Source organism: Oncorhynchus tshawytscha, linkage group LG04 (genome assembly GCF_018296145.1).
Source record: "Oncorhynchus tshawytscha isolate Ot180627B linkage group LG04, Otsh_v2.0, whole genome shotgun sequence".
Classification (NCBI taxonomy): Eukaryota; Metazoa; Chordata; class Actinopteri; order Salmoniformes; family Salmonidae; genus Oncorhynchus; species Oncorhynchus tshawytscha.
The window spans coordinates 68,440,330-68,468,308 of record NC_056432.1 but is presented as its reverse complement, the minus strand read 5'-3'; the positions used below and the strand labels follow the sequence as shown (position 1 = coordinate 68,468,308).

The 27,979-nt window shown below is 43.6% G+C and overlaps 1 protein-coding gene across 2 annotated transcripts; it reads right to left on the bottom strand.

Moving 5' to 3' along the window:
• Positions 1-762: 762 nt before the first annotated feature.
• Positions 763-27,435, bottom strand: LOC112249291 (anoctamin-5). 2 transcript variants are annotated; one of them, XM_024419103.2, is made up of 21 exons: positions 27,139-27,435; positions 20,345-20,392; positions 16,370-16,440; positions 11,092-11,199; positions 10,349-10,417; positions 8,715-8,999; positions 8,463-8,582; positions 8,226-8,341; positions 7,559-7,693; positions 5,511-5,616; positions 5,144-5,204; positions 4,875-5,026; positions 4,693-4,767; positions 4,345-4,573; positions 3,905-4,083; positions 3,669-3,766; positions 3,350-3,471; positions 3,026-3,231; positions 2,645-2,847; positions 2,346-2,451; positions 763-2,145 (listed from the first exon to the last, which is right to left on the bottom strand). In XM_024419103.2, exons 1-21 carry the CDS (start codon positions 27,212-27,214, stop codon positions 1,921-1,923), a joined length of 2,790 nt encoding a protein of 929 aa, XP_024274871.1. In that variant the 5' UTR covers positions 27,215-27,435; the 3' UTR covers positions 763-1,920. The 2 variants fall into 2 exon arrangements, with proteins under 2 accessions (XP_024274871.1, XP_024274872.1); XM_024419104.2 differs by lacking the exon at positions 20,345-20,392 and having other exon boundaries at positions 27,139-27,434.
• Positions 27,436-27,979: the final 544 nt, after the last annotated feature.

Below are 27,979 nucleotides of genomic sequence, written 5' to 3'. Positions count from 1 at the left end.
GAGGCATCTGTTTCTCAAATTAGACACTCTAAAGTACTTGTCTTCTTGCTCAGTTGTGCACCAGGGCCTCCCACTCCTCTTTCTTTTCTGGTTAGAGCTAGTTTGCGCTGTTTTGTGAAGAGAGTAGTACACAGCGATGTACGAGATCTTCAGTTTCTTGGCAATTTCTCACATGGAATAGCCTTCATCTCTCAGAACAAGAATAGACTGACAAGTTTCAGAAGAAAGTGCTTTGTTTCTGGCCATTTTGAGCTTGTAATCAAACCCACAAGTGCTGATGCTCCAGATACTCAACTAGTCTAAAGAAGGCCAGTTTTATTGCTTCTTTAATCAGGTCAACATTTTTCAGCTGTGTTAATATAATTGCAAAAGGGTTTTCTGATGATCAATTAGCCTTTTAAAATGATACACTTGGATTAGCTAACACAACGTGTCATTGGAACACAGGAGTGATGGTTGCTGAGAATGGGCCTCTGTACACCTATATAGATATTCCATAAAAAATCTGCCGTTTCCAGCTACAGTAGTCTTTTACAACATTAACAATGCCTACACTGTATTTCTGATCAATTTGATGTTATATTAATGGACAAAAAAATATGATTTTCTTTAAAAAACAATGACATTTCTAAGTGACCCCAAACTTTTGAATGGTAGTGTATGTACAGTAGACGTATGGGTGTATTGCCCTCTTGGACCATCTATCTAGCATTACCCAGCTGAGAGAAGCCATTTTTAAAAGTGCCACTGCAGTCAAAAGGCTGTTTTTCCTGTGTTTTATATCGCAATTGTACAACAGCTGATGAAAAAAAAGTGATCAGTTATTTGCTGGTTGAACATACAATATACACAGTACCTCCTAATCATCAAGTTTGCATGGATGGGAGTTTCAGCTTTCCATGGTGACATCACCATGTAGTAAATTGGTTGATAGACCAGATACAAATAAAGTTCCAAACCTCTCTGCCAATAACAGCTAGTTTTGAGTTTTCCCCTCCCCACTCAGACCACTCCCAGACAGTCCTAGCAAAACTCTTGCTTGAAAAAATAGTTTAGCTGTTTTAGCCAATTTTTACGGTAAGGTACTTAATTGTTACCCAGAAATGATTTGATATTGATATACAAATGGCTGCATTGGGCCTTTAATTTACAGTTTTTGCATTGACTCCCATGAAAAAATCTCATTCATGTCAGTAACGCAAAGAAAACATATCACATTCAATGTAGCCCAGCTACAGCAAAATTGAAGCAGATAACATGCCAACATTTGAAGGCAAATAAATTAGATTTTTATATGTTACACTCTATCAAACATGCAAATTTCGTTAAAGGTAATTTATTAGATAGCTGCTGATAAAAGCCATGGGATATCTTTGGCAGTCTTTGCTGGACATTTGTAAGTAACATATTATGACATTGTAGATAAGGTGAGCATTAGATTACATTTTTTTCAAGAAGCTGTACACTGTCTGGTACAATATCATGAATCCCAATAGCATTTAACAAGTTGGCACATACTTTTGTAGGATTCCATAATATCCCATCACGATCAACACTGGCACTGAATGACTGAATCAGTTGCAAGAAACATCATTGCACAGAAGATATGAAGCAAGCTGAACAATAGGAGCTTGCATTGCAACAGCATTGGAGGCTGAGAAAAGAGGACGAGATGTGGCCATCGATCAAATGAATCCGTCCCTGCCTCCAATGAAAGTCCTAATATAGGCGAAAAGATTGAAATCTAATGAAATCATTAGAAAATGAACAAACAACAAAACAAAGAGAAACAGTTGATAGGATTGCCCCATTGCCAGAAGCCCTTTACTGTACTTCTGTTTGCCTTCAGTGGAGGAGACTTCACAGCAACACCCTCCCAGTTAGGTTAACCAGGTGGGTGTGAGTTTATTGATTTGGGGCCTACAGGCACTCTGATAACACGTCATGCTTGTCGGTGGCAGTGTAGACCTCAGGTTTGGGTTCAATGATAAAACTCTGACTCAGCTGGATCTTGAGCTTCTCAACCTCGTAGTTGTGCAGGTATTCCTGGATGAGGTAACGTTCCCGTTTGATCCGAGCCTTCACCTCGGATGGCACATCTGGGATCAGCCAGGCCACAAAGAACTTCACCACAAACACCACGTGCTGATGGGAAAGGAAGACATTTCTTTACAGAGCATGCCATTATCACACACTCACCTTATGAAGTACAGATGATAACATGTTGAAAGACAGTGATAGCAACGATTGGGCTCTGCTGCATACTGTATATAATGGTTAGAGCACCTGCTGGTTTAGAGTGGAGAGATGTGCTGTGTTCCATACACATATTTTGGATGTCTTACCTCCATGATAATGATGAAGGCCAGTTTGGCTGCCAGGATGTGCCAGAATTGCATAGTGTGGGAGTACTGCCTCTGGTGGCCTGGAGGGTAGCGGTAGTCACGGTACCTGAGACAATATATAGGGCCAATGTCAAGACAACAACTACATACAATCGTGCTAAACCCCAAGCATTGACCTGTCCTCTGTAAACATCTGGATTAATACAATCACAGCTTCATAGTCAAGACGTCAAGTGAAGTCAAGACAAAGGGTATTTAAATATGCAAGTGAGTGGCCTGGCATTGCAGTCGCTTCCCACCTGCAGGTGGTGATGAAGGAGCTGTTGAACCAGGCAGGAATCGCCCCCTCCTCGGGCGTACTGAGGAGAGGGATCTGGGAGATGTCATACACTGACAGGCTGTTGTTGATGTAGCCACTCATGGTGGCTTCAGAGCCAGGGTGGTAGGCATACAGGTAGACCAGGCGGGGGATCATGTCTGAAGTAAAGGCCATGATGAATGCCTGGGAGATGAGAGAGTATGAGAGGGGATCCGAGACACATTGAACTATTGAATTACTGTATTTTGATTATACAGTATATATGAATTATAAAATGGGGCTGTTCAACAATAAAGACATAGATTTGAACACTTGATAACAACAACGTGGCTACAGCTTAATAACATTTAATCCTACTCACATTGGTGACAACGGACAAGATGGCCACCACATTGAGGATCTCCTGCCATGCTCCGATGTTGTGGGCCTTGGCTGCCACAGGCCGGCGGAACTGGGTGGTGAACTTCCAGGAGTCCACTCTGACCTCCAGGATGTTGTTACAGAGGGCCAGCAGGGGAGCCAGGGGGAAAGAGGCCACAAACAGAGTGATGAAGCCAAACTGGATTACTGCAGAGAGAGAGAGAGAGAGGGAAAGAAAGAGAGAGAGAGAGAATGTTGATGAACAGCCCTACATCGTCTCCTGTCTATGTGGGAAGAGAGTGAAGTGGGTTAAGGGCCTTCTTACCCATCTCCAGGTACTCATAGAACAGGCCCAGCTGGCTGAAGTTCTGCAGGTCGTGGTCCTGCTCCCAGCGGCTGTACTGGTCTTTCCGGGCCTTCCTGCTGCACCACCAGTTCCTCAGCAGCCTGACAGGATATAATATAGATCAAGAGAATACTGAACTCTGAGGAGGGCACGTGTACAAATTACATACTGAATGTCAGACATCTTTAACAAGTTCAAGCTGGTTCACACCCCATGGTGGAGTAAATATGCAACTGAAAGGTCATCGAGGTACATTTCGCAGTCTATCAGAAGTAGGTCAGAGGTCAGTGAAACTCACGGCAGTAGGGCCTCCTGGATGTTCCCACACACCTGCTTCCCTGTCATGACAATCACCAGCTGGGTGGTCAGCTCAATCAGACAGCCTCCTGGGTCACACTGGGACAAATTGCAGTGGGTGTTTAACAGTTAGGTTTGAGATCAAAACATAAATACTGTAGTTTATTCTTCAAAAGGTGCGAGTTTCATATAGTAGAATATGTTCATATACTGTAGATGGTGTGTGACAAAGCTCACCTCTTCATTCCTCAGCCTGCTGTATTTGCCAAACATGTACGTGTAGTTGCCTGGGTAACCCACAAACTTGCCCTTGAAGAAGGCCACGTAGAAACATGAAGAATAGTAGTTGACAAACTGGAAGAGGAACATCTTCATCGTCAACTTGTTTTCATACTCCAGATGTGTCTTGGGAATTTCTGTTGGAGCAAGTAGTTAGAGGTCAAAGCCATTCAAGGCACACCAGCTACCTAAACTAATGGGTGCAAAGTACTGCTGAGGTATGAGTGAATCTTTATAGGAGAAAAAATGTTTAAAAAAATAAATGAGTAGGAAATGTATAGTTAATGTGATCTGGGGAAAACATCACTTTAACTTGATATGCCATCAGTGTTCCATCCCCCTGCATTTCCTGCTCCTCCTGAGAAAATCGTCATGATAAGCGAGCTACTCCTCCTCACCCATATCTGTGATCCAGATGGCCACTCGCTCATAGAAGAAGTTAAGGATCATAATGATGACAAAGTTGATAAAGGAGGCGGTGACAGAGGTAGCGAGCTGCGGGGTGATGAGAGAGCCCACCAGATGGATCTTCTTAGTGGGGCTGTCCTTCATGATGCTGGCGAAGGCTGCATACACAGCCAGCCTGTAGACTATCACCCCAGTGATACAGGCCACAATCAGAAGCATCTGTGGAGAATACAAAATCCACATGCTACAGTGCACACATACAGCGCACATACAGTATACTGTACACTGGCGAACAAATTCTTGCAGACACACAGAGTTGGTGTAGTATGTTGGCTTACCCAGAACAGAACAGTAACCCCGGAGAGGCAAAAGCGACCACACTTTTTGGGGAGGGGTAGGTATGGCTCCATTTCCTGCACAATAACAAATAATGGAAAGCCCAGTCAGTAGTTTACATTGAATACTTTAGAATTTGCACAGTATTACAAGTAGTGTGTAATAACCAGCTGGCAGCCCGTACCTGGGTGATCCGGTTGAGTCTCTGGTCAGTGCACTTGGTCTCAAACTCCGGGCGGATCTGGAGCTGCTGCTGCTCCTCCTCGAAATCCACCAGGTCCCACTCATACTCCAACTGGGCCTGGCGCCGCTTCCAGAACTCCAGGAACAGAGTCACTGCAGAACCAACAGGGTCATTACACTCTAACAGTAACAGTCTGTCTCCCTCACAGGGGATGTACTGTAATTCTCCAACAGGGTAATACAGTAACAACAGAGTAGACAGACACTTACCCCAGATCCCCATAAACATGGCAAAGAACACTGTCCCCTCATTATCAAACAGATGGGATTGCTGGAAGAGGGAACATGGGACAGGATGAGCTCCTAACCACCCAGAGGAAATGACATGCTGTGCTTTGGCCACAGCAAGATGACATACTGCACACTCAGCATGGAAGATTTCACTGGCTTTGATTGACAGGCTGGTTTAAACAATAAGCTAAGCATGCAGAATATTTACACAGCCATTATTTTTTAAAGTGTGAAGAGCCATCAATAATTAGATGTAATGGCCAATCATCAAGAGATTATGATTAGCCATTTGAGGAAAGATTACATTGTGACTGAATGACAGAATCAAATGTGTATGTTCCTTTACCCAGGATGAGAGGCACGTGGAGTTGAGCTTCCAGTAACTACACTTCTTATCACACAGCGGACACATCACAATACTCCCTCCAATGCTGGGGTCACAGATCTCCTTACTGTGGGAGAGATAAATAGGAAGAATAGAAAGTGGGAAAGAACATGAATACATTTGATATGACTTTACATGTCTTGTATAGACTGACGGAGTTGCGTGATTTAGTGTACTGTTGAATGTGCAACAACAAAGATGTTTTTTTTTTTTTTTTTTTTTACACAATTATTATTAATATACTGAATACACACCATTAGGTGTGTGTGTGTGTATGAGAGCCCACTTGGGCATGATTCAAAGGCTATGTTTAAACAGGCAGCCCAATAATTTGTATTTTGAACATTGAGATCAGATCTTATTTGTTGTTACTTTTTTAAAACCATTTGTACTTTTTAAACTCAGACAAAACAGAGATGCTTGTTCTAGGTCCCAAGAAACAAAGAGATCTTCTGTTGAATCTGACAATTAATCTTGATGGTTGTACAGTCGTCTCAAACAAAACTGTGAAGAACCTCGGTGTTACTCTGGACCCTGATCTCTCTTTTGACGAACATATCAAGAATATTTTGAGGACAGCTTTTTCATCTTCATAACATTGCAAAAATCAGAAACTTTCTATCCTAAAATGATGCAGAAAAATGTATCCATGCTTTTGTCACTTCTAGATTAGACTACTGCAATGCTCTACTTTCCGGCTACCCGGATAAAGCACTAAATAAACTTCAGTTAGTGCTAAACACGGCTGCGAGAATCTTGACTAGACTCGATCATATTACTCCAGTGCTAGCCTCTCTACACTGGCTTCCTGTTAAGGCTAGGGCTGAATTTCAAGGTGTTACTGCTAACCTACAAAGCATTACATGGGCTTGCTCCTACCTACCTTTCCGATTTGGTCCTGCCGAACATACGCTATTGTCACAAGATGCAGGCCTCCTTACTGTCCCTAGAATTTCTAAGCAAATAGCTGGAGGCAGGGCTTTCTCCTATAGAGCTCCATTTTCATTGAATGGTCTGCCTACCCATGTGAGAGACGCAGATTCGGTCTCGACCTTTAAGTCTTTATTGAAGACTCATCTCTTCAGTAGGTCCTATGATTGAGTGTAGTCTGGCCCAGGAGTGTGAAGGTGAACGGAAAGGCACTGGAGCGACGAACCACCCTTGTTGTCTCTGCCTGGTCGGTTCCCCTCTTTCCACTGGGATTCTCTGCCTCTAACCCTATTACTGGGGCTGAGTCACTGGCTTACTGGTGGTCTTCCATGCTGTCCCTAGGAGGGGTGCGTCGAGTGGGTTGAGTCCCTGACGTGATCTTCCTGTCCGGGTTGACGCCCCCCTCCGGTTGATCTTCATGGGCTAAACTCGGCCTTGTCTCAGGGTAATAGGTTGGTGGTTGAAGATATCCCTCTAGTGGTGTGGGGGCTGTGCTTTGGCAAAGTGGGTGGGGTTATATCCTGCCTGTTGGCCCTGTCCGGGGGTATCGTCGGACAGGGCCACAGTGTCTCCCGACCCCTCCTGTCTTAGCCTCCAGTATTTATGCTGCGAAGGTTAATGTGTCGGGGGGCTAGGGTCGGTCTGTTATATCTGGAGTATTTCTTCTGTCTTATCCGGTGTCCTGTGTGACTTTAAGTATGCTCCCTCTATGAACTTTTGAACATCTTGGCCATGTTCTGTTATAATCTCCACCCAGCACAGCCAGAAGAGGACTGGCCACCACTCAGAACCTGGTTCCTCTCTAGGTTTCTTCCTAGGTTCTGGCCTTTCTAGGGAGTTTTTCCTAGCTACCGTGCTTCTACATTTGCATTGCTTGCTGTTTGGGGCTTTAGACTGGGTTTCTGTACATCACTTTGTGACATCGGCTGATGTAAAAAGGGCTTTATAAATACATTTGATTGATCATCTGCCAATAATTGGGCGAAATATTAGAATTGGGCTGCCTGTTTAAATGCAGACAATTAATTGTTTACCTATTTTTCAAATAAGGCACCTTTCTGCCCCCTGGTGGTACTAACCTTGTTAAATTGTCATCGTAGCTTAGCACACCATAGGTAAAACATATGACGCCCATGACCGCAGCAAAGAACAACATCTCTGTGTAGAAGCCCAGCCAGGCAAAGTAGATCCCAATCTTCTCCCCATAATACTTCCTGTTAACAACACAGACATAATTCAACTTATTTGGCATTAGGGAGTAGGGACACTTAGTATTTGCATGGTGTTATAGATCACCCCCCCCCCATGTGCACAAGCTGTTGATGACACAAACTGTTCACACTGCTCTTGTTGGTGGAGAGAAGGTTGCAGGTTTAAAGCACATTTTCATGCAATTCTATACATTTTGTCATGTCTAATGTGTATTCATGTGACATTTGAGTGACAAATTGTTACAACAATATCTATGGTCTAAAAAACCTAAGTAAAAAAACATTAGCTGACATTTCTGACAAGTTACAAATATCTCTCTAAGATATACAATGACTGACATGACAAGAGGAACTGATGACCCAATTTCGAAATTGCACCTTGTGCATTCTACTATTACAACTTTCAAGTGTAAGTTTAGAGCCGGACTGAGTTCGCCCACTTCCCTCCCTCCCTCCCCTCCCCCTGTTATAGATGTAGATCTTTGTGTCCATGCATGGGGGAAATGTAACCGATGTCCAGCCGATTTTATCTTACCTGATGAGGTTGAGGGGCTGCTCCTTGTAGAAACAGAGGAATCTAGCCCAATTCTTATAGAGGTGGTAGCGTTCGCTCTCACACTGCTCATTTGTGTTCCTCTCCCAGTATCGACACTGACAGCATAGAGGACAGGAGAATAATCAGCTCTAGTTTAGAAATAAATCTGACATCTTCACATGAAATCTACTGTGAGTATGTTGATGTGATGTAGGTGGGGCGTCACATGATTCTTACATCATGAAGTGGGAAGGCTGAGGTGTAGGTCCCGTTGTTCAGCAACCGCTTGATACCTTTCTTGTCTGTCTCCTTGCGGTCTTCTTTATGGTACGGACAGCGAGACAGGATGTAGTACACCTGACAGGAAGGGACATCAGATCTCTGTGTGTATGTGTGTGTGTGTGTGTGTGTGTGTGTGTGTGTGTGTGTGTGTGTGTGTGTGCGCGCGCGCGCGTCTCTCTGGATTCTGTGTTAAGATACTGTACTCACTATTCTGTTGCGTGTGGAGGGGGGGAAGAAGGTGTCTTGGTTTTTGATGAGGAAGAAGTCTATCTTGTCCTTATCAAATGGAGAGGTGAAGTAGTCAGGCTGTGGGCGCATCACCTTCCCTGGCAGGCGGAACGGTCGGGAGAGCCACTCCAGTGGAACGTCCTGTCCGTGGGGGATGTCGCTTTCCTTAAAGGGAACCTTGATCTTCAGCACGTCAGCGTAGGTGGCCAACACCTCCCACGGGGCGTGGATCTTCAGGAAGTATGTTTTCAGATCATCCGAGTCCTAAGAGGAAGGAGTTGAGAGAGGACAGAGCGAGGCAATTTGACTGACCATACAATTTAAGCACAAAACAGAGGAATCATTTAAAATATTGAGTACATTTATGATATTTAAAAAATAATCCATTTGAATATAGTACACATTTTCACCTAGAAGTTTGTAAAGAAAACATAGAAACAAACACACACTGTACAAAATATTAGGAACAGCTTCCTAATATTGAGTTAATTTCAGAACAGCCTCAATTCATCGGGGCATGGACAGCAAGGTGACGCAAATGCTTCCCACAGTTGTGTCAAGTTGGCTGGATGTCCTTCGGGTGGTGGAACATTCTTGATACACACAGGAAACCATCAGACTGTTAAACAGCCACCACTAACATTGAGTGGCTGCTGCCAACATACTGACTCAACTCCAGCCACTTTAATAATGGACATTGATGTAAAAATATATCACTAGCCACTTTAAACAATGCTACTTAATATAATGTTTACATACCCTACATTACTCATCTCATATGTATATGTATATACTGTACTCTATATCATCTACTGCATCTTTATGTAATACATGTATCACTAGCCAATTTAAACTATGCCACTTTGTTTACATACCCTACATGACTCATCTCATCATCTCATATACTGTACTCGATACCATCTACTGCATCTTGCCTATGCCGTTCTGTACCATCACTCATTCATATATCTTCATGTGAATATTCTTTATCCCTTTACACTTGTGTGTATAATGTAGTAGTTTTGGAATTGTTAGGTAGATTACTCGTTGGTTATTACTGCATTGTCGGAACTAGAAGCACAAGCATTTCGCTACACTCGCATTAACATCTGCTAACCATGTGTATGTGACAAATAACATTTGATTTGAAAGTGTTGAGCGTGAAAACCCCAGATGCGTTGTAGTTCTTGACACACACCAACCTGTGCGCCTGGCATGTTCTACCGTACCCTGTTCAAAGGCACTTACATCTTTTATCTTGCCTGTTCACCCTCTGAATGGCACACATACACAATCCATGTCTCAATTGTCTCAAGGCTTAAATATCCTTCTTTAACCTGTCGCCTCCATCTACACTGGTTGAAGGAATCATATAAGGTAAGCTTTCACCTGGATTCATCTGGTCAGTCTGTTGTGGAAAGAGCAGGTGTTCCTAAAGTTTTGTACACTCAGTATATGTGAAAAACCCTTCTACCACTGAGGAAAGAAGACTGTGGAGTGAAATTCCCCTTTAAGAAAGCTCTGCTGAGATATTCCCCACATTGCAGTAATGTGATGTGCTGCAGCATGATGACCACTAGAGGACGACAGCGTGCCACGGATGGGTAACTCACCGATTTGTCCTCAGTCTCAAGCTCCAGTCCAGCCTTCTTAAGGTTGGCCTCAAACTCCCTCCTCCTCTCCTGTACAAATACAGAGACAAACACACATGCACTTTACGCAATAGCAAGGATCAGGGCAGAAAAGCATTTATCCTTGTATCTCCCCCTCTATCATCTCTGCTATCACTTTATCCTTCCTGGTATTCTAACTTCCCCATTCATTCTCATAATCTTTCCTTGGGAGGATCCATTTTTGTTCTTGTAGAAGTTCTGTTGAAAGACTGCCTGGCACCAGTCACAGCATTCTCAAAGTCCAAAAATCAGAAGCTAGAGGGCCTGGTAATAATGACATTTGGTCTGTCTATGGTCTGTCTGTGGCATGAAATCTTTGCTTCTCGGTCAAGAAAGAGGTGATGCAATTACCCCAACAACAAAGTTTCAACCACTGGGAACTTGTCAGCCACTTCCTTTTAGCCACCTTCTCCTCTTTACCGCCCTGATTCAGGCTGATTATGAGTCATGGTCACGTGGCCAGTTGACCCCAGACTCTGTCTTTACTGTGACAAAACGTTTTGCAACGGAAAACTAAAATAGCTGTGTTCTTACTGAAGCCAGTCAGGCTCAAAGCAAACCTGACCACTCCAAGGTTAATGCTCTGTGCTGTCATGTCCGTGTTGATAAACTGCCATGTGTCTCTCTGTTACCACACAATGCTCTCTGTCACGGTGTTGATGATGGTGCGTTATGCTGCCCACCTGCTTCTTCTCTCCATCCTTGTCATCTAGGTATGACAGTATAAAGTCAATCCTGCGAACCCCGTCCCTGAAGAACACGGTGTCTTTGTTCTGCTGTAGTCTGTCCGTCTGGAGGGCAGACAGAGAAGAGTGTCAGAACACTAACCCACACAAACTATTTCTCTCCTCCTCCTATGAACAGAGAACATCTGTTTACTGAATGTGACGATGCATGTTAAAAGCACATTAAAAGTACATGGTTGTAGTTTAGTATATCATTTAGGACACATTTATTTTGTAATGAGTGTGGACTTTCTTTTGTGTGGTTTGTCTTATGTAACTTGAATAGGAGTTAGGATGCAGTGGATCCTGGACATTTTCCAGTGAAGGCATGCCTATCATTATGCTAAACGTAGCCCTCAACTATGGCAAGCAAAGTGGCACATACTGTACTAGGGCCTGAAATTAACCTTTTGGTTTTTATAATAACGTTAAACCTAATCTTGATATTCTCAGATCATCCCAGACCAGTATACAGCCACTTCTTGATCCAAGCCCCAAACCTGGCACAGACAATACTCTTCAATCACAATGCTCCACACTCCAGTTGGCCAGGGTCCAGTTTCTCAGTTCAACACTCCACACGTCAGTTTATTTATAAGCATATTAAGCATGTGCAGGAGAAAGCACCCTTGTCAAAAAGTAAAATGTTTGTGAAATTCAGGAGATTGTACATGCAGTGGGTTAAAGGCTGTTTCTCAAATAGGTTTGCTTACTCCCGGTTTTACCTGAGGGGTACAGCGAAGTATTTACAGTGCTATGCTCTGCAGTCAGGACGACAGAGGGAAAAAAACCTTATCGACACAGCCTTGGACCTGGAGTGGAGGAAAATGGCTTTTCTTGGTCCAATCGGCTAAGATTATGTTCACCAATTCCAGGTCTTACATCATCTTTTGAACCTCAATTGTGAAGAAGGATTGCCTGTGTGGGGTCTGTTTCACCGTGTGACTAGGAGGAAAAGTGCTTCAGTCCAATTAGCTTAGTGTGCGACAAAACAGAGGCGGGTCCCTATAATACAGAGGTATCCTGGCTCTGGAGGACGGGAAGAGAAACAGAGGCGGGTCTCTATAATACAGAGGTATCCTGACTCTGGAGGAAGGGAAGAGAAACAGAGGCGGGTCCCTATAATACAGAGGTATCCTGGCTCTGGAGGACGGGAAGAGAAACAGAGGCGGGTCCCTATAATACAGAGGTATCCTGGCTCTGGAGGAAGGGAAGAGAAACAGAGGCGGGTCCCTATAATACAGAGGTATCCTGGCTCTGGAGGACGGGAAGAGAAACAGAGGCGGGTCCCTATAATACAGAGGTATCCTGACTCTGGAGGACGGGAAGAGAAACAGAGGCGGGTCCCTATAATACAGAGGTATCCTGACTCTGGAGGACGGGAAGAGAAACAGAGGCGGGTCCCTATAATACAGAGGTATCCTGACTCTGGAGGACGGGAAGAGAAACAGAGGCGGGTCCCTATAATACAGAGGTATCCTGGCTCTGGAGGAAGGGAAGAGAAACAGAGGCGGGTCTCTATAATACAGAGGTATCCTGGCTCTGGAGGAAGGGAAGAGAAACAGAGGCGGGTCTCTATAATACAGAGGTATCCTGACTCTGGAGGACGGGAAGAGAAACAGAGGCGGGTCTCTATAATACAGAGGTATCCTGGCTCTGGAGGAAGGGAAGAGAAACAGAGGCGGGTCCCTATAATACAGAGGTATCCTGGCTCTGGAGGAAGGGAAGAGAAACAGAGGCGGGTCCCTATAATACAGAGGTATCCTGGCTCTGGAGGAAGGGAAGAGAAACAGAGGCGGGTCTCTATAATACAGAGGTATCCTGACACTGGAGGACGGGAAGAGAAACAGAGGCGGGTCCCTATAATACAGAGGTATCCTGACTCTGGAGGACGGGAAGAGAAACAGAGGCGGGTCTCTATAATACAGAGGTATCCTGGCTCTGGAGGAAGGGAAGAGAAACAGAGGCGGGTCTCTATAATACAGAGGTATCCTGGCTCTGGAGGAAGGGAAGAGAAACAGAGGCGGGTCCCTATAATACAGAGGTATCCTGACTCTGGAGGACGGGAAGAGAAACAGAGGCGGGTCCCTATAATACAGAGGTATCCTGACTCTGGAGGAAGGGAAGAGAAACAGAGGCGGGTCTCTATAATACAGAGGTATCCTGGCTCTGGAGGAAGGGAAGAGAAACAGAGGCGGGTCCCTATAATACAGAGGTATCCTGGCTCTGGAGGACGGGAAGAGAAACAGAGGCGGGTCCCTATAATACAGAGGTATCCTGACTCTGGAGGACGGGAAGAGAAACAGAGGCGGGTCCCTATAATACAGAGGTATCCTGACTCTGGAGGACGGGAAGAGAAACAGAGGCGGGTCCCTATAATACAGAGGTATCCTGACTCTGGAGGACGGGAAGAGAAACAGAGGCGGGTCCCTATAATACAGAGGTATCCTGGCTCTGGAGGAAGGGAAGAGAAACAGAGGCGGGTCTCTATAATACAGAGGTATCCTGGCTCTGGAGGAAGGGAAGAGAAACAGAGGCGGGTCTCTATAATACAGAGGTATCCTGACTCTGGAGGACGGGAAGAGAAACAGAGGCGGGTCTCTATAATACAGAGGTATCCTGGCTCTGGAGGAAGGGAAGAGAAACAGAGGCGGGTCCCTATAATACAGAGGTATCCTGGCTCTGGAGGAAGGGAAGAGAAACAGAGGCGGGTCCCTATAATACAGAGGTATCCTGGCTCTGGAGGAAGGGAAGAGAAACAGAGGCGGGTCCCTATAATACAGAGGTATCCTGGCTCTGGAGGAAGGGAAGAGAAACAGAGGCGGGTCTCTATAATACAGAGGTATCCTGACACTGGAGGACGGGAAGAGAAACAGAGGCGGGTCCCTATAATACAGAGGTATCCTGACTCTGGAGGACGGGAAGAGAAACAGAGGCGGGTCTCTATAATACAGAGGTATCCTGGCTCTGGAGGAAGGGAAGAGAAACAGAGGCGGGTCTCTATAATACAGAGGTATCCTGGCTCTGGAGGAAGGGAAGAGAAACAGAGGCGGGTCCCTATAATACAGAGGTATCCTGACTCTGGAGGAAGGAGGAAGAAGAAAACAGAGGCGGGTCTCTATAATACAGAGGTATCCTGGCTCTGGAGGAAGGGAAGAGAAACAGAGGCGGGTCTCTATAATACAGAGGTATCCTGACTCTGGAGGACGGGAAGAGAAACAGAGGCGGGTCCCTATAATACAGAGGTATCCTGACTCTGGAGGAAGGGAAGAGAAACAGAGGCGGGTCTCTATAATACAGAGGTATCCTGGCTCTGGAGGAAGGGAAGAGAAACAGAGGCGGGTCCCTATAATACAGAGGTATCCTGACTCTGGAGGACGGGAAGAGAAACAGAGGCGGGTCTCTATAATACAGAGGTATCCTGGCTCTGGAGGAAGGGAAGAGAAACAGAGGCGGGTCTCTATAATACAGAGGTATCCTGGCTCTGGAGGAAGGGAAGAGAAACAGAGGCGGGTCCCTATAATACAGAGGTATCCTGGCATCTGGAGGACGGGAAGAGAAACAGAGGCGGGTCCCTATAATACAGAGGTATCCTGGCATCTGGAGGACGGGAAGAGAAACAGAGGCGGGTCTCTATAATACAGAGGTATCCTGGCTCTGGAGGAAGGGAAGAGAAACAGAGGCGGGTCCCTATAATACAGAGGTATCCTGGCTCTGGAGGACGGGAAGAGAAACAGAGGCGGGTCCCTATAATACAGAGGTATCCTGGCTCTGGAGGACGGGAAGAGAAACAGAGGCGGGTCCCTATAATACAGAGGTATCCTGGCTCTGGAGGACGGAGAGAAACAGAGGCGGGTCCCTATAATACAGAGGTATCCTGACTCTGGAGGACGGGAAGAGAAACAGAGGCGGGTCCCTATAATACAGAGGTATCCTGACTCTGGAGGACGGGAAGAGAAACAGAGGCGGGTCCCTATAATACAGAGGTATCCTGACTCTGGAGGACGGGAAGAGAAACAGAGGCGGGTCCCTATAATACAGAGGTATCCTGGCTCTGGAGGAAGGGAAGAGAAACAGAGGCGGGTCCCTATAATACAGAGGTATCCTGACTCTGGAGGACGGGAAGAGAAAACAGAGGCGGGTCCCTATAATACAGAGGTATCCTGACTCTGGAGGACGGGAAGAGAAACAGAGGCGGGTCCCTATAATACAGAGGTATCCTGACTCTGGAGGACGGGAAGAGAAACAGAGGCGGGTCCCTATAATACAGAGGTATCCTGGCTCTGGAGGAAGGGAAGAGAAACAGAGGCGGGTCCCTATAATACAGAGGTATCCTGACTCTGGAGGACGGGAAGAGAAACAGAGGCGGGTCCCTATAATACAGAGGTATCCTGGCATCTGGAGGACGGGAAGAGAAACAGAGCCCCTCCCCTTTTTGTTTATCAGCCCCAACACCCACAAACAGGGAGGAAGGAAACAGGGTGTGGATACAGCATATAACTCCAAAGATCATCAACAGAGTTAGGTTGTGAAAAGCATATTAGAACAATGTGAAATGTATGGCCTTCCCCTTCATGTGTCAAAGCACGCTTGAATATGAGTGAGAGAGAAAGTGTTCAAATTCCCTCGTTCTTGAACAACAGATTAATGCTGGATAGAGAACACGGACACAGACACATAACAGACACAGTAATATTCTCTCTGTAGGCAGTATTTTAGTTTGTGCTTATTGCCTGGGGAGAGCTGATCTGATAAAGTGAGGAGCTCTCTGAGAGACACTGAGGTCTTGCGACTGAACAAGGAGAACTGTAGTAGAAAGAGGTCAGTTGTTTCCAACTTAGGCAAGGTGCACAAAGGCATGCAAAACAACCTATTTTCAATACACACTCACTATTGATCAAGAATATTGATCACGGATGAGGATCAATCAAGCATGTGGAGGAAGACTAAAAACAAAAACACATAATCATACATTTCTTACAGCCGAATACGCACATAAGTGCAGAAAAATGTATCTACTAATCCAGTATACCTTCAACATTTTGTTAACCTTTATCATGTAAATAATTTGATGTGTTTTTTGTTTGTTGCAGCGTTCAATTCATTTGCCCGTTGCATGTCAGAACACTGCTACCTTACAGCACAGAGAGCTCGGGAAGTCATCTAGGGCAGGGATAGTTAATGCAGAGGGAGAGGAGAGTGTCCAGGCAGGTCAACATGGGGTCATGGGACTCACCTCTGTGTGTCCAGGTAGCTGTGTACCTCCATCCTCTACAAAGTTATTAAGACTGTGGCCATTACATTCCTCTGTGTAGAGAAAAGAAACACGAGCAGAGATTAGTTCCCATAAAGGGCAATCTGCAGTTGCTACATACATTTTTGGACTTAGGATATATAGTATAATGATATACTGCATATGAGTCCATTGATTCTTGAATAATATAACTTATACATGCCTCATGAGCTTAGTTTAACTGTCACACCCCGTCAGAACACAAAATATAAACTAGTATATATATATATATATATATATATATAAAAAATATAAACTAGTAATCAAATGTTGGTAAATATTGTAAATGTAAACAAACACAGTATAGCCTCAAAACACGTTTAAAACTATAATTTTGGTATCTTGGAAGGTCAGTCCTTGCATCTAGCCCACTGGGGAAAAACTGGTTGAATCAATGTTGTTTCCACATCATTTCAATAAAAATATCAAATGTGATGACATTGAATCATCGTGGAAAACTGATTGGATTTGTAAAAAGTCATCAACATCAGGGAATTTCATCTCTATTTCACCCAACTTTGAACCTAAATCCAATGTCATGGTGAATTCACGTTAATTGACAACTCAAACAAATGTAAATTTAAAAAATGATGTTGCACTGAGGTATAGGTCTAAGGATTGCCCCTTTAACAGAAAACTATTTACAATGTACAAATGACATAGTGATATGTGTACAGAAATGTGTAACCACTCATTTACTTGAGCGAAAGCAATGGGTTATTTGTTTATATATTTTACGTAATTATTCCAGCCTCATCACACCAACTAGCCTAATAGTTCATATGAGATACAACATACACTTGATATGGAAATGTCAAACTTGTTCCCTGTGGTCATGTATGATACCTTCACTACATACAGTCAATTGGCTAAATGAATCCTAGAAAAATAAAGCTGTGTTATTTACCTCAAATGATTGTGTAATGTCATCAGATACACTACTTAAAGCCCATGACATCCCATGACCCATCCCTCTGTTTCCACCGACATTCCTTTTCTACAGATTTGCCAATGATTTTGCAGATGATCGAGTCGGTCTCCCTCCTATTACACAATAGTTCTATATTGAGAGCAGGGATTGCTGATGTGAAGAAAACAGCATTAGTCTGTCAGTGGAACTGTGTTGTGGTCAGATGTCAGAACAGCCCAACACAACACTGTGTTGACATGGACTGCCCTCAGGGCAACAGCATGGTGAAATAGACATGAAGACACAAGAGCTCTCAGAGATAAAACCAGGGGAAAGAACTAAACACATATACCTATAAAAGACCAACTTTCACAAAAGCACACTTTCCATCTGGAGACACAGACAGAGACACACAGCATTCCAGCAGCAGAGCAGAGCACTCCCCCAGCCTGGCAGAAAGCGCTAGGAGGGAATGTGCTCATGTTGCAGCGCTGCCTGCCGCCTGGTTATTTCTGAATGCTGGGAAACAAGCACTTCCTGTGGGGAGGTTAGGCCTCTACGTACACGGAGGGATGGGGGAGGGGGCAGCAGCCCAGTCAGAGGCCCTGTAGTTCCCTCAGACGTAACACAATCTAGCTTACCACAGGAAGGATTCCTTCTGCCCTAAGCCTTTCTTTCATTGGATGAGTAGGATATTTTTAAAGAACCAGAGGTTTGACTGAGTGCCTTGCAAGCCAATGAGAGGCTCGAGGGAGCCGCTCTGTACAGCTGAGAGGTAAATTAAAGAGACAACTCATGAGGTAGGAATGATGTTGAGACTGCCAGCCAGATGAGTCTGAGCACAAGCATCCCTAACCCCTATGAAGGACAAACTAGCAGAGGGATGTGCCAAGCTGTGATGATTGTACTGCTAACAGTTATTATCAGTCCAGAGCTGAGTAAACACAGAGAGAGAGGGAGTGTGTTACCAAACAGGGACAAGGCCACTTTTATTAGACATTTATAGATAGCAGCACATCCACACACATGCAGAAACACACAGTATAGTATACGCATAGTATACATACGTTCACATACACCTCAGCACCCAAGCAACACACATTTTTCAATGTTTTCAAAAATGAATACAATGGGAGACACATATCCTCAAATACAGTATGGTTAAACACATAAATACACTATTGTTTGTATATATCCCATATATTTAAAAGTATGTGAACACCCCTTCAAATTAGTGGATTCGGCTATTATTTCAGCCACACCCGTTGTATAAGTGTGTAAAATCGAGCACACAGCCATACAATCTCCATAGACAAACATTGGCAGTAGAATGGCCTTACTGAAGAGCTCAGTGACTTTCAAAGTGGCACTGTCATAGGAGGCCACCTTTTAAAATTTCTGCTCTGCTAAAGCTGCCCCGGTCAACTGTAAGTGCTGTGAAGTGAAAACGTCTAGGAGCAACAACGGCTCAGCCGCGAAGTGGTAGGCCACACAAGCTCATAGAACGGGACCGTCGAGTGCTGAAGCGCGTAAAAATGGTCTGTCCTCGGTGGCAACACTCACTCCCGAGTTCCAAACTGCCTCTGGAAGCAATGTCAGCACAAGAACTGTTTGTCGGGAGCTTCATAAAATGGGTTTCCAAGGCCGAGCAGCCGCACACAAGTCTAAGACCACCATGCGCAATGCCAAGCGTTGGATGGAGTGATTTAAAGCTTGCCACCATTGAAAACACGTTCTCTGGAGGGATGAATCATGCTTCACCATCTGGCAGTCCGACGGACGAATTTTGCGGATGCTAGGAGAACGCTACCTGCATCAATGCATAGTGCCAACTGTACAGTTTGGTGGATGAGGAATAATGGTTTGGGGCTGGTTTTCATGGTCCAGGATAGGCCCCTTAGTTCCAGTGAAGGGAAATCTTAAATGCTACATCATACAATGACATTCTAGACGATTCTGTGCTTCCAACTTTGTGGCAGCCATTTGAGGAAGGCCCTTGCCTGTTTCAGCATGACAATGCCCCCGTGCACAAAGCGAGGTCCATACAGAAATGGTTTGTCGAGATCGGTGTGGAAGAACTTCTCTGGCCTGCACAGAGCTCTGACCTCAACCCCATCGAACACCTTTGGGATGCATTGGAAAGCCGATTGCGAGCCAGACCTAATCGTCCAACATCAGTCCCCGACCTCAATAATCCTCTTGTGGCTGAATGGAAGAAAGTCCCCCAGCAATGATCCAACATCTAATGGAAAGCCGTCCCAGCAGAGTGGAGGCTGTTATAGCACCAAAGGTGGGGACCGACTCCATATTAATACCCATGATTTTGGAGTGCGATGTTTGATGAGCACGTGTCCACATACTTTTGGTCACGTAGTGTACCACCTCCTAGAACTAGACCCACATTCAGATAGTAGAAGATCCACTAGTGAAGATGTACATCAAAATAACACCCACTGTCTGCAGAACACCAACTTACTGTAAACACGTCTGTATTCTCCAGCACACGCTAAATTAAACCGACATTGATAACCCCACCGAAGTCCTAGAGAACATCTCATCCTACTGTAGCTGACCTACAAGTACCTTCAGTGGGTAGTCTGGAGTGATGAATATCTCACATTGTCTTGCGCATCCATTTAAGCAATAAGGTCCGAGGTGGTGTGGGCTGTTCTTATGCATGAAGCAACGCAGAGTGCCTGGATACAGCCCCTAGCTGTGGTATATTGGCCATATACAACCCCCCCCGAGAGGTCATATACAGTCTGATATACCACAGCTTTCAGCCAATCATCCTTCAAGGCTTAAACCACCCAGTTCATATTATTTCTTAGGTGCTGGATAAATGCATAAAGATGTCAGCAGGTGTTCTTTCAGCATCTGCTAGGAGTGTTGGCCTAACCGACAGCAGTACACACAGACACAGCCACTGACTATGAGGTGAGGTTAGGAGAGGATGAAAGGATGGATGGACAGACAGGTGTCACATTAAGCCTTTCGTCTGCCAGTACCTGTTAATAGTTTCATCCTGAATGCTGTCAGCACAGCAGGGCCATCTTCTTCAGAGGAGAGACACAGGACAAAGGGGTTAGTCTGCTTAACAAAGTGCTGCTGGACATTGATAGATGCTTTTATGATATCATAGATACACAAATTCTGAATTAGAATATCTAGAGTAGCACCCACCAGACACAGACACACTAGCCTCAAACAAAAAGACCATGTGTTAAATATGTTTGATATATTCTCTGTTTGGCTCAATCACAGTAAGTGGCAGTGTGAGGACAGGAATACATTATTCAATGTTTATTTGTGGTATAAAGAAGTTGTCACCTTGATGCTGGTGAGGACCTAACAGCACCTGCGTCACCTGCTCCCACCGGCTGCACCTGTCTACTTTCCAGTGACTGTCACAGAGTCTTCCTGATTGTTTATTGTTTCAGCCAGATAAACCTTTAGACAGCCTGGTAAATGATGTATTTCATCAGACCAAGCCAATTTGGTTAGTGATTTAAATGGTAATACGAGGCCTGAGCTACTGGGGTTCCACTGTTATTTATGTTTCAAGTTTTATTAGTTGTTTGTACAGGATACACATCGCATACCATGTCCAACAAAATGTTTACAGGTTCCTTCTCGACAATGCAACAACAATAAGGAAATGTAAAAATATGAACATAAAGTAAATGGCTAAGTAGAATAAAATGTTTTGCATAAGTATAATACAAGAAGGCACAATTTATCAACAGCAGTTGTGATGTGTGTGTAGCATGCATTTATATGTGTGTGTGTGTGTGTGTGTGTGTGTGTGTGTGTGTGTGTGTGTGAGTGCATGTGTGCTAAGGTGAGGAAAGTCAGTGCAGGTGGTCAGTCCAGTTTAAGTGTTCAGAAGTCTGATGGCTTTTTAGATAGAAACTGTCTCTGAGACTGTAGGTATCATACCTCATGCTCCAATTCTGTCTTCCCAATGGTAATGAAGCGAAGAGCTGATGGCTGGGGCGTGTTTGGTCCTTGAAGATGCTGCAGGCCTTCCTCAGGCACCGTTTTGAGTAGATGTCCTGGAAGGGTGACAGCACGGTTCCAGTGATGTGCTGGGCTGTCTTCACCTCCCTCTGAAGGACTTGCGGTCTGTCCGGAGAAATTCCCGACCGTACCAGGCCGTAATGCAACCGGGTCAGGACGCTCTCGATGGTGCAACTGTAATATTTGGAGAGGACCCAGGGTGGCATGTCAAATTTCTTCAGCTGCCTCAGGAAGTAGAGACACTGTTGCGCCCTCTTGACAAGAATGGTGGTTTTGTTGGTCCATGTCAAGTCCTCTATAATGTGGATGCTGAGGGACATAAAACTAGTGACTCTCTCTACTGCAGTCCCGTTGATGTGGATCGGGGAATGTTCCCTCCCTTCCTGAAGTCAAGAATGAACTCCTTTGTTTTTCTGACGTTGACAGAGAGGTTGCTGTCCTTGCACCACAATGCCAGTTCACTTACCTCGTCCCTATAGGCTGACTCATCGCTGTTGGTTATCAGGCCTACGACCGTGGTGTCGTCAGCAAACTTGATGTTGGAGTTGGTGTCGTGCTTAGCCACACAGCCGTTGGTGAACAGGGAGTACAGCAGAGGGCTGAGGACACCCCTGGGGGGCCCCGGGTTAAGAGTAAGTGAGGACGGGGTGTTGTTGCCTATCCCCACAGCCTGTCGTCTGCCCATCAGGAAGTCCAGGATCCAGTTGCAGAGGGTGGTGTCCAGACCCAGGGCTCTGAGCATCATCATCATATCACAGGTGGCTCTACCAGAGAAAGCTTATTGATGAAGGAGAAATTGTTCTCTGATGAACTACAAAAGTGCGTCAATCTCATCTCATGTTAGGCCAGGGATTCTCACAGTTTATAATAGATAGAAAGACAATTTATAATAGATAAAAAAATACAGTTTATAATAGATAAAAATACAGTTTATAATAGGCATTGTGATGCTGCACAGTGACGCTGTACCCTATTTAATTAGATGGATATCTAGACTAAAAGTTAAAGCATTACAATATGTCTGTATATACTGTAGGTCATGTGACCTATTATGTCTAAACTCTTATCATCCATGTAGCTCCAGCTAAAAATAGCACCATGACATATCAGACTGGCTTCTTTTGACTGACTCAAACATACATGACTCATGGCTCCAATAGCCTAACTACTGACATCATCCCCAAGTTCATTTTCTCAGGGGAAAGACAACACACAGGATACCTCACTGTAATTACATTGGTTTCCTTACCCTGTAGGAAGAAAGACCAATCCATGTTTTGCTTTTGTTTACCTTGCTGAAGTAACCAAATGCTAACTTGAGGATTTTTAAATACATTTTATTTAGCATGTTTTAAATTGAGCAGCATAGGGTCTATGTTTAGAGGGAGGCCATTCTAGTTTTGATTTACATTTGGTTGAGTTGTCAACTAATGTGAATTCAAACGTGAAATCAACAAAACACCATGCAATTGTAATTAGGTTGTAAATTCTGTGAAAAAAAGATTCAATTCCCTTTTGTTGATGACTTTTTTCCAATCCAATCAGTTCTCCACGTTGATTCAGCGTCATCACGTTACATTTTGTTATTGAAATGACGTGGAAACAATGAGTCAACCAGTTTTTGCACAGTTGGAAAGCTGTTTTGAATCCCTATTCTCACATCGTCTGTTGATGACTTTCTGCACGTGGAACAAGCAGAATCTCCCTTCTTATCTCCAGGATACAACTGGCCTTGTCCCAGAAGGGAACTTTGCCTTGACAAAACCCTGAAAGTTAGATCAGGAGAGTGGAGCAATACCCCGGTGCCCCTCCCAGCGAGGGGTCGTGGGCAGAGCAGATAGCAGAATTCATACTTTATCTTCTCTAAAACAGACATGAAATGTAATTCTTCTAATACTATACTGTTTGAATGAGGCATTCTTGCATAAGGAGGAAAAGCAGAAATGTTAGAATATTACAGATTTTGTCCATCAGAATTATTCCCCTAATTTTTCTCATCTGCACCCTTTGGCCTTGTTGCGTACTGCATAATCGCCACTGAGGATATGGCAGAGTACATGAAAACAAACTTTTGTTCTTTGTTCTTCGTAGCTTGTTGCCTGTTCAGATGTGATGCCCAGGTTAACCCACAGATAGAACATGGAATGCTTTGGCACAGAGCTTCCTAAACCCACAAAGCAACACAATCACAAAGCCCACTGTGATCAAGTGCATCGACCAATGTTACTCAAGATGTATATATTAAATCTGCTCATGGCCACTGAAATGTAATTGTGGAAGACCAAAGAAGGGATAATAACCAATTGGAGGTGAAATAAGAAAAGTCCAGGCGTGTAGTGTTTTTATCAGAGAAGTATTTATATGAGAAGTGAGTTAACACTCTCGCATATATTCAGATATTCAGATACTGCTCACAGTCTGTCTAGCTCAGCTATCAAAGAGAAAATATAATTACTCAGCCAGTTTCCATGGCAACACTGGGGCTCACACTCGTCTGTGAGCCAAGATGAATTCACTGGCTTGCCCTCCCGTAGCCAGATATAAAACACCTTAAATGGAAGCGGTGCACAACTGTCTAATACGTTTCTTATTAGATCATCAATGATTAAGGGTGAGTGCTGTAATGCAAAGATGATTATTTAGACCTAGTTTGTGCCCGACTGCCCCTGATCAAGACCAATTAGGCATGCAGAATTAGGCATGCAGAATTAGGCATGCAGAATTGGAAACACGCTATGAAATGAATAGAGGTTTTACTGCGATAGTGAGAGATGTTGTTTACTAATATTTGATAATACTACAGTGCCTTATCGTAACCTTTCAACAAAACTATTTTGGATAGGTAACTGATTTAGACCCATAACAAGGCAGCCAGTGTGAGCATGTGGGTAATATAACTATGAAAATAAATTATTCTGCAATAGAACTGTATTATATAGATGCAGATGAACCTGAAGTCTATTCACGTTCAGTCCCTATATAAAACTGTCAACATGGTGATCCACAACACAGACGCACATATAAATAGATCTTTGTTATTGTGCAGGAAGGTTTTCCCTGATAACAGCCAACACAAAGCCGTTGGTGTGAAAGGGCAGTCTATCAACACAGAAGTCCACACCATCTAGACCCAGTGTGGGTAGTCAGCCATACTGTGGATATTTACCAACAAGGAGCCTTAACACAAAAGGGCAAGTGACAGATTGTCCTTAAATTAACCTGCTCATTCAACTCACTACACATTGAGAACAGAAATACCTATTGTTCAGAGATAGTGGAACCTCATCACTTGGCCCTGTTTCTGTAATACCAAAATAAGTCAAATGGACAGCAGAGTCAACAGAATTTTCACCTAATCAACTTGAGGATTCAAACCAGCAACCTTTCAGTTACTGGCCCAACGCTCTTAACCACTAGGCGACCTGCAGCCCTACAGGGGTGAGATGCTGAGAGTAAACAGTGTTAGACAGGTTGGAGGAAAGCCGGACTGTTTCCATCCATCAGTGAACTTGCACCAACTCACTTCATTTCCCAGCAGAGAGACGGGTGTAACAATATCTCAAAACCATAATTACTGCGGCATTATTGAAACCATTTTACTGTCGACATTATTAATGGTCAAATACTATTTTCTGTGAAGCCATACATAATACATTGCAGCCTACAAAGTATTTTTAACAAAAGGAACATTTGTAATTGTTCAAATCTGTTTATTACCCACAGCAGCTCTACATTTTCTGAGCTACTTCTCAACCAGCAACATTTCAGAGGGACCCTTGCTACCATGACAGCTTAACACATTATGCAGTGGATGGCTGTATTTGGAGAAAAAGTCATCTCTGTGGGCAACTCTGTATAGGCACACTGCCACATTCTGACAAATTGTGACATTTTTGTTTTAACAAATGTGATCTAGTAATATATTCTGCATATATTCTGACCTTTACGGCCTATTTGTCACTAAGCACAATTGGAAAAACAGTAGTACTGTTACAGTCCAACTCCTCCCTACAGATCTCTTCAGTGAGTGACTGCTCAGTCAGTCCATAGCATCATGGTGTATTCCCAGTATAAATTGGCACTCAAGGTAGAGAGACTATCAGCAGATAATTGTGTTTAAGTGTTCATGCACTCAATGTTAACAACTATCTGTTCTCCAGCGTGTAATTATGGGAGTATTACCTTGGGACAGTGTGGCACCACACAAAGCAAAGGTTATAGATATGGATTAGAGGCCTACTGAAGCCCTTTGACACATCCTGAAACTAGGAAATAACTGAAAACAATTAGCAATCCAATTTGTGTTGGATTTTACAAATCCATGATTAGACAGTTAAGGACAACCACATGCAATGGAGTGGAAATGTCTGTCTTAGCACATCATTGCAGATGTCTACCTATAACTTGTTTCCTTTTCGCCATGAAATTTCATGGAAAACATGAACATATGACACAGCTTATTCACACAGGAGCACATTAAGGGGAGACGTAGGGGAGCAATACTGAGAGCAATACTGAAGTTATGGGGCAGTTAATGGTGTTTAAAAGGGCGGGCATGGCCACAACAATGGCCAATTTCAAGCGGCATTCCTTGTGCAGTGTGGAGTGACTAATAAGTTCTCAATAGAGGGATATAGATAAGCAGAGTGCCGCTTGCATCAGCTTTACTAGGCCTATACATTAGCACAACAGATCAACCTTGCATTGAAGAAGACATCAATCTGCAATAATTATTTTATCACAAACCTGCTTGGAAATTATTATAATTACATCATTATGAATAATATTTAACTTATTTGGACTCAATACTAATCACTTTTAATGCTGATGTGTAAATCAACAAAGAAATAGCCAAATACATGCCATTTTACAGACTTCTGGAATGAGCTTTAAGTACCTGTCCAGTAAAAATCTCTTTCAAAAGTTAATATTCTGATAACTCATACCCAAGTAATGTGGCTGACTCATGCCGCCAAAGCATAAATTAGAGATTTTTTTTTTTTTAAACCCCGCTTCAAACTTTTATCTCAAACAGTTGTTTAAAAAAAATGATTGCGATTTCCTTATAGAGGATGATGTCATCCTCTAGATGGCCAATCAGCAGTCTACTAGCTAAATATTTTTTTGGGCCCATATATGCCCACACCATTCCAACGCAGAAAACATAACATACTTAATTGCAATTTTTTGGAATGAGAACGACTTCACTCATATTGTAATTAATTATTGATCCTATTTTATATACATCTGGAAACACTGGACAGTTACTTTAATTTGTTAGTTTCTCAAACTTCAAGTTTGTCCTTCTCTCTCCCAGTAGACCTGTCAGCATGTGAATGACGTCATTGCATGCATTTTCAGTTATTTCAGAACTATTTTTCAAACATTTACCATTTAGTTGTACAACTGTGAAACACATGAAACTGTTTCCCGAAACATATTCTGTTATAAATAACATGTACATTCCATAACATTTGCGAATCTTTAGGCAAACCATTGTATGTGCCTCTCATCCAGGTAGCCCACTAACGTACAGTGACATATGGCACAGACAGAAGTAATAGCCATTAGCCAAACATTATTCCGAACACAAATGATAGACAGTGGAATTTCTAGTCACAAAACTGATTGAAGTAGCCTTTGGTTGGATGGGTTTCCTTGAGCATTTTCTGAAAGCGCTATAGTAAACTTCTTAATAGCCAATGAAAACAACGATTATGGTATAGTCTACATTTACCGTGTATATTACCAAAGTAGGCTAATCTCTGAATGTGCTTTTTACCTCCAATCTGGGAGTCCATTGCGCTCTTCATTTCGATCAAAATGTCATCCCTTGCCTTTCCCGTTATTCTTCTCATCTCCACCGACTATGAGAAAGGAGTTGCTTTTTCTGGGAAGTGAGGACGGAGAGAGAGGATGCCACCCCACGACTCGATCCTCGACCGACTGTATTTGAGTTTGAGGCTTGGGTTTCACACCAAAAATCAACGATTCTGGCATTCATTGGCTGAAATAATATCCCAACATTGTCTTGACATATCCTATCATATTATGATTGCACTCATACTGTTTCTCTATCCACGATACATATTAAAGGGGAGTGGCAAAACCACGCACATTCTGTCGGCAAATCATTATTCTTGGGAATTAGTGCATCATGCATTTTACCATGTGAATGGCCTCAAACTGGATGTTTGGTAATTTTGTACGGTTTTGAAAACCCTTCAATTCTCACCAAATGAATCAATATTTTGTACAGCCTAATCATATGAGCCTAACTGACTATCCTACTAAATTATTTCAATTTGGGCTATGTGAAGAAACACAGTCCACCAAGCAAACTGCATACATATACATACATATATATATATATACATATACATATATTTATTTTCTCTTAGAATTAGGCCTAAATGATATAGTATATTTCAAATTTATTCAAATTTATTTTTTGTTGAGAAAAAAAAACGATTGGGTATTAGTAGGGGAAACACTGGAAGTTTTGGTGGAAAAGGTTGTGTGTGTCAACTGTGGGGTGCCCATGTTTGCTAGGGATCGAAAGAGTGCATGCAAGAGTGACAGGTTGAGTTGGCCAGAGTCAGAGTAAGTCGTACAGAAGGTGT

What these genes read in the sequence shown, in the direction of transcription:
- LOC112249291 (XM_024419103.2), bottom strand. Translation starts at nt 27,214, where the DNA reads ATGAGAAGAATAACGGGAAAGGCAAGGGATGACATTTTGATCGAAATG. An exon ending in CCACGTGCCTCTCATCCTGG is followed by an intron (nt 5,205 to 5,510) that starts GTAAAGGAACAT and finishes TCCCTCTTCCAG; the next exon opens with CAATCCCATCTGTTTGATAA. An exon ending in TCTTGTCCGTTGTCACCAAT is followed by an intron (nt 2,848 to 3,025) that starts GTGAGTAGGATT and finishes CTCATCTCCCAG; the next exon opens with GCATTCATCATGGCCTTTAC.